Source organism: Panthera uncia, assembly GCF_023721935.1.
Source record: "Panthera uncia isolate 11264 chromosome A1 unlocalized genomic scaffold, Puncia_PCG_1.0 HiC_scaffold_16, whole genome shotgun sequence".
Taxonomy (NCBI): Eukaryota; Metazoa; Chordata; class Mammalia; order Carnivora; family Felidae; genus Panthera; species Panthera uncia.
In genome coordinates, this window is record NW_026057576.1 from 49,156,960 (window position 1) to 49,170,004 (window position 13,045).

At 36.5% G+C, this 13,045-nt stretch overlaps 1 protein-coding gene across 9 annotated transcripts in view; it reads right to left on the reverse strand.

The window, feature by feature from the left end:
- The window catches only part of MYCBP2 (MYC binding protein 2), a 283,512-nt gene that overhangs the window by 22,888 nt on the left and 247,579 nt on the right, over positions 1–13,045 (reverse strand). For 8 of the 9 annotated variants that reach the window (XM_049647093.1, XM_049647092.1, XM_049647095.1 and 5 more), the window contains 6 exons: positions 12,508–12,668; positions 11,309–11,465; positions 10,883–11,107; positions 8,159–8,224; positions 6,630–6,869; positions 6,215–6,313 (listed from right to left, as the gene is read on the reverse strand). In XM_049647093.1, coding sequence (XP_049503050.1) covers positions 6,215–6,313; positions 6,630–6,869; positions 8,159–8,224; positions 10,883–11,107; positions 11,309–11,465; positions 12,508–12,668 — 948 coding nt within the window. The remainder of the gene's footprint in view (positions 1–6,214; positions 6,314–6,629; positions 6,870–8,158; positions 8,225–10,882; positions 11,108–11,308; positions 11,466–12,507; positions 12,669–13,045) is intronic. The other variant, XM_049647090.1, reaches the window with a different exon arrangement.

The following is a 13,045-nucleotide window of genomic DNA, read 5'->3' on the forward strand; positions in this document are numbered from 1 at the left end:
AAAATTTGTATATTTGACATCTTAAAGTATCTTGATAAATAACTATTAAGGTTATTTTATAAGATGAATATGTTTTTAAATTGAGGTCTATAACACTAAGACAAAGGATAAAATCTGAAGAAACCACTACTGGCTAAGGTGACTATAAAAATAGCAAAATTTCTGAATTTAAGAAATTCAGAGAAGCATACTACCTTTTCATGAACTTCTTTAATTTATCATTTTGCGTCACTTTGATTAGATCTATTTCTAAACTGTGGATAATCCACATTCAGTTGTTAGAAGAACAATTCAGAAAATGGCATTCAGTTAAAAGGAAAATATCCTAAAAAAACTCTATGATAATGGTGTTCTTAAATTAGGCTAGTCTACCACCACCAGTAATCAAAGAAACAAAGAAGAAAAATAAAGGCTGAAATTTTATAGTGCTTATTACGTGAATGGAACTCTTCTAAGTTACAGATATACAGATGTATAGTTATCAGATATACATATACTCTTATTTAATCTTCACAACAAGCCCATAAGGTAAAGTCTGATTTTCTATTTTACAGGTAAGAAAAGTAAGGCAAGCCACTCCTCTAAGAATAAAAATGACTCTTAGTTTCACATTTCTTAGGACAGAGATAGCTATATGACAATGTAACTCCCACCTTAACAATGAGAAAAAGCTGATAATCTACAAAACCATACATTTTTTTGGTGCCCATCAGACAGCTGAGATTGGCAACCAGGTAAACTAAAATCAAAATAGACAAATCCATATAGCTGGACACTTCAAAACTTTTCCTGTACTTGAAAGAACAAGTAAATGAGCAAACTAACAAAAATCAGTAAAGTTCTCAATAAAGCTTGAACAAAACTATCAACTAAGTTGAACTGATATTAGAAGAAAAGCAGAGTTCATGTTCTTTTCAAGAGCATGTGGACATTCACTAAAATATATTAGTCAGAATTCAAATCTTCACAATTTTAAAAGGCCTGAAATTATACAAAGTATATTCTCTGGCCACAATGAATTAAACTAGAAATTAGTAATAGAAAGCTACCCCCCAAGAAAAATCCCCAAATATTTATAATTAAACAAGAAATGTCTAAATTATCCAGAGGTCAAAGAAGAAATCAAAATGGAAATCAAAAAATATTTTGAACTGAGTGAAATGCTGAATGAAATGAGAAAATATTATAAGCAACACACCAAAATTTCTGACACTCAACCAAAGCAGGGCTAAGAAAATGGCACCATTACTTATATGAGAAAAGAAAGATCTCAAGTCTTTGAAACTAGAAAAAGAAAAAATCAAAAATAAAGCAAACAGATGGAAAGAAGTAATAGAAGAAGACAGCCCTATGTCGATTAAAGAAAGCACACTGGTAGAATAATTCTTTTGCTACTTGAAACACTAGCTAGATTATACATTAACAAATGAATTCCTTTTAGATAGTTACTTTATCTCCTTACTTTTAAATTTCTTTTGTAGTTTTTTTTAAATAGCTTTGAGATATAGTTAACATACTTTACTATTCACTCATTTAAAATGTACAATTCAATGGCTTATAGTATATTCACAGATATGTACAAGCATCACCACAGTTAATTTTAGAGCATTTTCATCACCCCAAAAAGAAACACTGTACCTTTTAGTTATCACTCCCCTAGTTAATATCTTCCTTTTTATTAAAGAAAAATAAACTATGTTTAGGCTAATATTACATAACCACTAATATACATAGCAATATACCAATTATCTTTAATGAATACAAGAAAATGAAAAAAGAAAAATATATAAGAATATCCATTCTGATAAAAATTCTCAGAGCATTTACAAAAAATCTATAGTTAACATTATACTTAATGGTGAAAGACTGAATCCTTCCTAGTAAGATCCAGAAAAGGCAAAGATGTCTGATTTCACCACTTTTATTCAACATAGTACTGAAAGGCTTAGCCATTGCACTAACACAAGAAAAGAAATTTAAGGCATATAGGCTGGAAAGGCAGAATAAAACCAACTTTCTTTGCAGACAACATGATTATCTATGAAGAGAATCCCAAAAATTCTACAAAAAGGCTTCTAGAACTAACAAGGAAATTTAAGATCACAGAAGTTTAATACACAAAAGCCAACTGTATTTTTATATACTAGAAATGAACTGGAAAGTGAAATAAGAATACCATTTACAGTAACATCAAAAACAATTATTATTTAGGGATTATTATAATTATTTAGGGATCAATTTATTAAAAACATTTCTTTTAAAGTTTATTTTGAGAGAGACAGAGATAGTGTGAGTAGGGGAGGGGCAGACAGAAAAAGGGAGAGAGAGAATCCCAAGCAGGTTCCGTGCTGCCAGCACAGAGCCTAACTTGGGGCTTGAACTCATGAAACCATGAGCTCGTGACTTGTGCTGAAACCAAGAGTCAGACGCTTAACTGATGAGCCATGCGTGTGCCCTTAGGGATCAATTTAATAAGAAGTGGCCAGGACCTGTACACTGAACTTACAAAAAACACTGCTGACAAAAACTAAAGAAGATCTAGATAAATGGAGAAATATATCATGTTCATCCCTGGATAGGAAGACTCAGTATTACTAAGATATCCATTCTCCCCAACTGACCTAACAATTTGGTACAATTCCAATAACATTTCAGGTTGGTTTTTTGTTTTTGATTTTTCGGAAGGGGAAAAAACTACCAAGTTGTTTCTAAGCTTTATATGGAAATATAAAGGCACAAGAATAGCCGAAATAACTAAAAACAGAACCGTGGTGGAAACTGATTTCATGATTTTCTGTAAGCTGCAGTAATCAAGACAGTCTGCTGTTGGTTTAAGAATATATATACAGATCAATGGAAAAGAGTAGAGACTACAAAAATAGACCTACATGTTTATGGTGAATTTGTTATTGATAAAGGGCAGTCTTTTCAACAAATGGTGGTGGAACAACTGGGTATCTACAGGCAAAAATAAATAAAACTCAACCCTTATCTCACACCTTATAGAGAAAAATTAACTTAAAAGGTACATAGCTATAAACAAAAGAATTAAAACTCTAATGTTTCTAGAAGAAAATCTTTGTGACATTAAGTTTTAGATAAGATACAAAGATCCTAAGTCATTAAGAAAAAAACAGGGGTGCCTGGGTGGCTCAGTCGGTTAAGCGTCCAACTTTGGCTCAGGTCATGATCTCACAGTTCAGGTTCGAGCCCTGCATCAGGCTCTGTGCTGACAGCTGAGTCTGAGGCCTGCTTCGGATTCTGTGTCTCCCCCTCTCTCTGCCCCTCCCCCGCTCGTACTCCATCTCAAAAAATAAACATTAAAAAAAAAAAAAGAAAAAAACAGATAAACTGTAGTTTATCAAAATTATAAACTTCTGTTTCATGAAAGATAAACCACCAAGTAGGAGAAAATATTTGAAAACACACTGGCTAAAGAGCCTTTATCCTCAATATATAAAAAAATCTTACAACCCAGTAATACAAACAGCCTGATATAAAAAAATATAAGTAAAAGATTTGAACAGATGCTTCACTAATAAAGTAATGGGGATGGCAAATAAGCACTTGAAAATTTACTCAACATTATTAATCCTCAGAGAAATTCATATTAAAACCACAATGAGATACTACTTCATATTTGCTGCAATGGCTAAAATTAAAAAGAGTGACAATACCAAGTACTGTTGAGAATGTGGATCAATTGGAAATCTCATACACTGCCAGTAAAAATGTAAAATGGCTCAATCACTTTGGAAAAAGTTTAGCAGTTTCTTATAAAGTTAAACATACACTTACCATACAACCCATCAATCCTACTTATAGGTATCTACCCAAGAGAAAGAAAGTGTCCCCATACAAAAATCTGTACACAAATGTTCACAGCAGCTTAATTAATAGCCAAATAGAAGAAACAACCCAAATATCCATCATAAGGTCAAAGGATAAACAAATACTGCTAATTCCATACAATGGAATTCTTCTCAGCAACCAGAAGAAACAACTACTGACACATGCTCCTCCATGGATGAATCTCAGAATCATTATATCAAGTGAAAGAAAGCTGATGCAAAGGTTATATTCTATATGGTTCCGTTTATATGACATCTGGGAAAAGGCAACATTACACGGGCAGAAAATAGTTTAGTGGTTGCCAGGGTCTATGCGTGAGGTGAGGGGACAGACTGTAAAGGACCAGGAGGGAAATTCTGAGTGATGTGTCTTACTATTTATTTATTTATTTATTTATTTTTACATTTATTTATTTTTGAGACAGAGAGGGACAGAGCATGAACGGGGGAGGGTCAGAGAGAGAGGGAGACACAGAATCTGAAACAGGCTCCAGGCTCTGAGCCGTCAGCACAGAGCCCGATGCGGGGCTCGAACTCACGGACCGTGAGATCATGACCTGAGCTGAAGTCGGTTGCCCAACCGACTGAGCCACCCAGGTGCCCTGAGTGATGTGTCTTAAAACTTCATTGTGATGATGATTTTACTGCTCTATATGTTGGTCAAAAGTCATTGAACAATACAGTTTAAAAGGATCAGTGTTTTCTGTATGCAAATTTTACTTCAAACACCTGACTTAAAAAATGATTCTCTTAACAACTGTGCTATTTCATGGGCATCTTACCACTAGCATTAACTTTCCCCATCAACCTTAGCATCCCAACATATACTCTCCTACTATTAGACCAGCCTCTTCAATGAGTCTGCTCCCATCGCCTCTGTCAATCTAACTTTCACCCATTCCCTTTTAGGTCCAATTCACATCCAGCACCTACCAAGACCCTTCTCTGACCACTCCAGGGCACAATACTTTCAACATACTCTGAAAACCTATGACATGTGCAATTTTTTCATGTACATAAAAAATTGATTATATGCTATATAGTATCCCTATTGATTTCTTTTTTGGGGGTGTGTGAACGTTTCATATCTAAGAACAGACACAAACTTTCTGAGGGCTTGGTACCAATTACCACAATTATTTAGCACAAAATTGCCATTTGTTAAAATTCAGCTGATTTAATGAATAGTCACATAGTCGTGTAGTCATTCAAATGGTATCTCCAAAGGACGCTGAAAGAAACAACCAGAGTTTATAAAACCTTATTTTCTACAGAACCCAAACTGAATGATGTAGATGACTTAGACATTACTATATCAGAAGGCTCAGGGCTAGACCAGGTAAGTCCTTGAAATTATCTTTCAAAGGGCTGCCAAGGTGATTATCTGTAACATCTAAAGATATAAGAATATCGAGACCAGTCAGGGTTGACCTCTCTTTTTGAAAATAGATGAGGTTTTCCCTTAGGGTAGGGCACTTTAGAGTAGACCAAATAAGTAAAGGCAACCGCAGTTTTAAAAAAATTTCAAGGGGTGCCTGCATGGCTCAGTTGGCTAAGTGTCTGACTCTTGATATTGGCTTAGGTCATGATCTCATGGTTCGTGGGATTGAGCCCTGCGTTGGGATCTTTGCTGACAGCATGGAGCCTGCTTGGGATTCTTCCTCTCCCTCTGCTCGTCCTCCCGCTTGCTCGCACACACGTGTTCTATCTTTCTCTCTCAAAATAAAAAGCATAAAAAAGAAAGAAATTTCAAGAACAACATAAAGAACAGGTTCCTCCAGTAAAAATGTACCGAATGCATGTGTGTTTATGCCATGGACACAAAGACAAATCAGGTATGTACTTGGTCTTTAAGAAACTATGATTCAGTAGGAGAGGTTAGATATGTGTGCTAATCAACATATGAAAGAAATCAAGAAGAGAGTCCTAGGAATTACTATGAAGTTTAGCAGAAGAAAAACTGCATATTGTTTGGGGGAAATCATAAAGAAGATTCCTGGAGAGGATAGTATTTTTTAACTGGACTATGAAGAACAGATTAAATGGAGGAAATGGAGGAAAGAGAAGATAATTAATCATACACAGTATAGTAAATGACTAAGCTAATTTTACAAATCCTAACATTTGACACTACAGCCCAAGGTATAGAGCCAAGTTTTGCTGTTACTCACAGTACTAGCTAGATCATATATAAACAGATGATTTTTTTTGATAGTTTCTTCATCTCCTAATTAAAGTAAAAATTAACTTCATAGAAATTAATGTCACATATCCATTAAAATCCATAGTAATAAATGGAATATTTCACTTAACAAAAGAAAATGAAAAACGGAAGTAAATATTTTTAGAATACAAATAAATACATTGTATACTTTTTCCTCTCCTTCAGGTGATGACAATAGTGCTTTTTCCTCTTGCTCTGGTGTAGGCTCAGCATCTCCAGAGATGAGCTTTCCAAATACCTGATAAAGACAGAAATGTGAGAAGGAATCAATAGCAGTAATTACTAGTGTGAAACCTAAAGGATGCATGAGCTAATACTGCAGGTTTTATAATATTACTATGCTGTTCTTGCTATACGCTACTACTTTTAAGAATTAATGAATGCAAAATGAAACATAGGAGTTTAGGGCTAGGAGAAGAAGAGAAAATGGGTCATATGTTTGCCAGCCATCTCTAACAAGCTTTACAAAGTATTCTGTTACCCTTTGGTATCAGCATTGCAGAAGATATGATTTCAGTGTATCGTGTGCTAGAACCTGGAGTGAGGACACTCACCTGAGACGTAATAAGTCTGAACACTCGCAGAGTCTCGGCTTCACAGTTCCTTTGCTGGGCCACGCTGGCTGAAATCTGGCCAGCAATTTTTGTGTTTTCGCCATCCTTCCAGCCCAGGACTTTTACTTGTCGAACTCTCAGTGTATTTTCTGGGCCCTTTAATTCAATCTTGATGATGTGATTATCCCCTCCTGGAAGTTCGCTTGTTACCCAACCAATGTGCCTAGAATCCAGATCAACCTAGCAAACAGAAAAGGGACAGAAACCTGATACAGCCATATCACTCTCTTATCAAGGTCCTAGACTTAGCGCTAATAACTGCAAGCTCAAATAACAAAGACTTGTACGGAGACTAAGGTTTACTGTGTTATTTCACACTGACTATCTTACTTAAGCCTAGTGAGGATAAGTAATGCTACAGTAGCTATTATACAGGTGAAGTGAGGTTAACCCAGGTTGAAGGATTCTCAGTAAGACATGGAGCTGAGAATTAAAATACAGGTCTGATTACTTTCCATGCACAAGTTATGTTAAGTAAAATCATTAAAACAATTCATGTGACTGTCCTTTCCCTAATCTGACTGAGGAGAAATACAAGATCAGCACGAGGTCCTGTTTTGTGCATCTTCACATTTAACCACCATTTAAAGATAACCATGTTTTGTTGTTTTTTAAAGATAGATAAGCATATTTGATGTGCAGTTACTTAATATGTTCTGCTTCTGAAGAAAAATTATATAATAGGTAACTGCATATTTGTGATTCCTGATTTCACTGAAAATGTAACTTTTCAAGGATTAAATTTCAATGCACTATGAAATGGTTTTTGACACTATTCACTTGATAAAATGAAAACATTAATTGATAATGTCAATTTTCTAGAAAAATCATTAAGCATAAATACTATCTCACTGAACAGAAGTATTTCCCCAAATTCTTTTAGCCTTTTAAACAAAATTTATTATTTGTTTAATCCAAAATTTCAATTTATTCTTTCAATATGATTTGAAAAACAAAACAAGTAGTCAACATATATGGGATAACAGCTTTGATAAAGTTTCACTAACACAAGTGAGTTTATATAGAATGCCCCAATACAACCTAACTTGTTTCTAAAGTTCATTTGTAAATTGACTTGCAGCCTGGATTTAGTTGCACTGTTGTGATAGATTTTCAGGCTAGAGGACAACAATCTACATTTTAACCTGAAGTGTAGGTGTTAATTGTGAATGGGATTTGTGATGCATTTTAAGGTGCCCTGAATCTTTCTTTGTAAAGGAGCAGGAGGCAGAGTAGAGGACTGTAGGTATAGTATAATCGATCGTGACAGGAGAGCATTTAGGACACTATCGGCTATTAGCACAGGGATGGTTGTAAATGTTCCTGTATCTGGACTATTTGTCGGTTCAGTGTTTTGTAAACAGATGAGTTCCTAGAATACTTTGGTAGCATGCCGAAATTAGAATTTAACAGAGGAGGCTGAGAAGAATTTCTCTCTAGGTAACATTTAATGACAAAATTTTAATTACCTGTTTTATTCTGCACAAATCTTCTACTGCTTTGCCAGTTAAGAAGGTCATTGAGGTAACTTTATTCTAAAACAGACAATGCATAACAATTATTCTTCCATATTCCTGCTACTGAATTTATAATCATTTCTTTTTTTTTTTTTTTTTTTAACTTTTTTTTCAACGTTTTTATTTATTTTTGGGACAGAGAGAGACAGAGCATGAACGGGGGAGGGGCAGAGAGAGAGGGAGACACAGAATCGGAAATAGGCTCCAGGCTCCGAGCCATCAGCCCAGAGCCTGACGCGGGGCTCGAACTCACGGACCGCGAGATCGTGACCTGGCTGAAGTCGGACGCTTAACCGACTGCGCCACCCAGGCGCCCCTATAATCATTTCTTACAGCCTACTGATATCACATCAACTCTTCTGTATGTCTGTCATGGATTCTTCCTAACTGATCTCACTCCATCTGCCCAACCAACCACATTCTTTTTTTTTTTTTTTTTTTAATTTTTTAATGTTTATTTATTTTTTGAGAGAGAGAGAGACAGAGTATGAGTGGGGGAGGGGCAGAGAGAGAGAGAGGGAGACACAGAATCTGAAGCAGCCTCCAGGCTCTGAGCTGTCAGCACACAGCCCAACGTGGGGCTCGAACCCACAAGCTGTGAGATCATGACCTGAGCCGAAGTCAGATGCTTAACTGACTGGGCCACCCAGGTCAGGTGCTCCCCCTGCCCCTCAAGCAACCACATTCTTACAACTCCAGTCTTGTCTCGTTCTCACAAATTCTACCTTCAGTCTCCATGGGCTCTGAAAGAAAAGCTTGGCATTCCTTCTTTCTATCCAAAGTCTAAAGATTTAAATTCTATCTCTATCATGAGACTTTCCAACAACTCTGCTTTCACTCTTGTCTCCACTCCCTAACAAACACTCTTGACTATCACAATGTACCAAGACTGTCTTACAGCCTTGGAGAAGGACATATGAGAATGATGGGTTCTGTCCTCTTGACACACTAGGGAAGGAGCATTAGCAAACAAAATAAATGTCAAACAGAAGTTCAGTGTCATTAGGTACCAAAAAGATCATGCTAGTACTAGAGCCAGAGACCTTAAGGTTGAATAAGCTTTATGCAAAGCACATCAGGAAACAGATTAACACATTAATTCCTTGGAGCATTGCATACTTTAAGCGCTCTAGGTCGATGCAATTCAAACAACTGCCATGTATAAGGCACTGGTGGTAAGACAGGCTGGGGATACACAGGTACATAAGCCTCAAGGATACACAGAACTTAGAGGAGGTTTCTTAAAAGGAAAGCACATGTCAGCTTATCTACTGGGGATTTTAAAATGAATATTGCTATGATTATCTCCCTAAAAGGGAAAATTGTCAAACAGATTGGAATCATTGTTCTGAGGGAGAGTATGTCCTGGCTTAAAATATACCATGAGTCAAAGATAACTTTGTACTGAACAGTAAGTTCTAGCTAGAAAAATGTTTTGATTTATTACACCTGACTTTCTAGTAAGATAAAGTACTTGTACAAACTGAAACTCTTGGCTCTGAAAAGGAGGTACGCTTATATTAGCTACGCCCCTTCTTCTTATTCACCGCCACGGAAGCACTGCAGCTGCACTTATGGACAGGAGTTGGGGGTGGCTGCAGATGGCGAGGAGTGTTCTGACTGTAGACTGGGCTTCTCAGGTTGGCATTCTATCGAGGTTACCCAAGACCCAACCCCATCACTCTGTCTTCCTGGGAAAGGAAATGTGTGAATGGGATAGGAGCAGCTTGGCAACAGTCAGAGGGGAGTTATAATACTGTATCTGTTAGCAAGCCACATCCATTCTTTTTTCTTTTTTAAATTTTTACTTAAAAATTTTTTTGATGTTTATTTTTGAGAGAGAGAGAGAGAGTGACAGAAAGTGAATGGGGGAGGGGCAGAGAGAGGGAGACACAGAATCTGAAGCAGGCTCTGAAGCAAGCCACATCCATTCTGAGGGAAAAAACTCTAAGGAGTATCCTTCCCCAGGAATGGGGGGAGAAGCACGTGAGTTTGGCAGCTGGTATCTTCTTGGTTCTTAACACTCAAGTAAACAGGACTCTTTTCCCATTATTTAGTGCCTTTTGTAAAGGAGTGCTTAATTCAGTTGAAACATGTGAACAGGCTAGTGCTAGGGAGAATACAAATTATGATCATTTAGGTTAGTCTAGAAACCCCACCACCATCGCCAAGACAGCTAAGGGTGAAGGCTAGAAATTGAAAGCTAATTACATGATAAGTCAAAGTGTATTCAGTGCCATCAGAGTAATAGAAAGAAGAATGTAGAGAAGGGAAAGAATAATTTTTATAGAAGAGGTACTGGGAGAAGATTTCTCTGCTGGTCTTTTGAGATTTTGGGAGAATCTGATAGGCAGAGTTTAAGGGGAGGACTTCCAGGCCAAGAGAATAGCTTAAACAAGGGGATGGAGGTAGGCAATTACAGAGGAGACATTTATTCTGCTTAGCTGTAGCCAGGATGTATTTGTAATCACACCTCTTTTTAGAACTGGTATTCCATAGTGCCCCTAGTCCTATTAATCTGTTTTTAGACGTAAGATTTACTTGGGAAATATAAAAATGCTGTTTGGTCACTGAAATTCCACATGAAAATCTTTTTGCTAAACTTAGAAGGATAGGGCATGGTAACTGAAGGTCTGAAAAGAACTAATGAGCCACAAATTAAGTTTTCTTTCTTACCCCTAGATCTCGGGAATTATCCACATGGACAGATACATAGCGGGCATTGATTCCTTTTACACAGTTGATGGTGATGTTCTTAGTTTTGTTTTTATCCTCATCTCCTGATTCCCAAAAGGTTTCCGTAGAACCATCTGTCAAACTGCCAATCATGGCAGGTCGGCTTGAAGTTTTTATGTCAACAATGCTGGTTAAGTCCTTTAAGCACATTACTATGCACAATTCCTACCAGAAACAAATGTTTTCACATTATTACATGTTTTAGATTATTACAACACTGAAATGGAAATCTTTCACGATAATAAAACAAAAGATGCGAGGTAAGAAATGAAATGAATCAAACTGTTTATGAGTGACTTTCAGTTTCTGCTTGTATACATCGTTGAATATTAACAGGGTAACACAGGACAACTTTCAATGACTGACCTGACTCATCGCTTCAAAGCCAGACTGGATACTGATGCTAAAACTTTCTTCACTGTCTCCATCATCTGATTTTGACAGAATATTGTTAATGTGATGAAAGACATTACTCTGATGGAGGAACTGGTGATCAGATTGCTTGAATTTCAGACTCCAGCACCTAAAAAGGTATAAGCAAGGTATTAAATAATTCCTAAGGAATTCCTGGGAAAGCACTCTGTAGTTAAGATTTTTTAAAATCTTAATATTCTAGGGAAAAAACAGAAATAGAAAAAAAATCAGGGAATAGTATCACCGCCTTTTTGTGAGCAATAAAGGTAATTTCTTTGGAATAGGGTAAGACCTAAGGAAAGTTCACTCATTCTACATATAGAAAAACTGGATACATGAATGTCAAGGGTACAGAAGCAAAAAAGGTAATAAATCAATCTTGCAGACAGACAAGTGTGACCTCAACCAAAACAAGCCTCTCAAATTTATTAGTGTTACAATTCTATACTAATTCATCAGAGTTATATATACTCTGATATATAACACATCCTGTACTTCAAAAATCTTTTTAGGAGGAATCACAATCTCCCCTCTACCAGTCTTTAGGGATGTGGGTAGCCAAAATTCACTCCAACAATCTACAGTTTATAAAAACCAGTGGAACATTTTTTATACGTGCGGTCCAGTGTGAAGATCTGATGACAAGGTTCACAATGTAGAAGTAATGTGAAAATCGCAGCAGTCTCAGACTTAAAAATAGGTAATGTTCCTCAAGGTAGTTTTAGGCTACCTTACATATAACAGAGGTTTCACTTTTCTTAAAATTCTCTTCAATTCAAAAACCCTATTTTGATTTCTGTTTCTGAGATTTCATTCTCCTTCTCCCTTTTGTGACAGTTAAGATTGCTACTCTTGGGTAGCACTGAGACAAGTTACTTGAGATAGAAGAGGGGCAAAAGTGAGGAAAACTGTTACAGACTGGGCTAATTTAGAGCACTAAGTAATGTATTATCCTCGATTTACAGAGGGGCAAACAGGTGTGAGCCAAGGAGGAAATTCCAGATTAAGACAGTAATGAGGGAAGCACCATTCACATAATGTAGAGATTCTTTGTATCTTAGTATTTAAAAGGTGTTTTGAGCATCTCGAGCTTTGAATACTACATAAAATCTCTTCTCCAACATACCCAGAATACTGAGATATACAATTACCTTAGGGCCATTTGCTGTAATGAACTGCCACTGGGGAGAGACATCATAAGATCGGAGATAGTTTGAAGTAAGCGGTGAAATGTGTGTGGTAAAGGATGAGCAGCTTCACCCGCAATCACTATATCTGAGAGTGGATGTTCGCATACTCTCGTGTCTTTCTCCTAAGACAGAAATTGAAAGCAGGTTGATCAGTCTGTATGCTGGAAGGAAGTTTCCCCACAAAAAAATATGTGTACTTAAAAGCGTTATGTATACTTTAAAGACAGTCATGTAACAGAAATGTAAACAATAAAACCAAAATCAAAGTATACCCAAACACACATTCAGATTAACTAATTATGTTTGTATTATCTTTTAGGGAAAAAGTGATGCAGTCACTCATAAATAAAATCACCAACCGAATACTGTATCTGTATCAATTTTAGTGTGCTCACAATCTCCTAGCAGGGTAACTCTGAACGTGTATGCAGGAACTAAGTCTCACCCAAACTGCTGACCCACAGAGTTGTCAGCCAATAGGAAACTGTTTTCATCCATT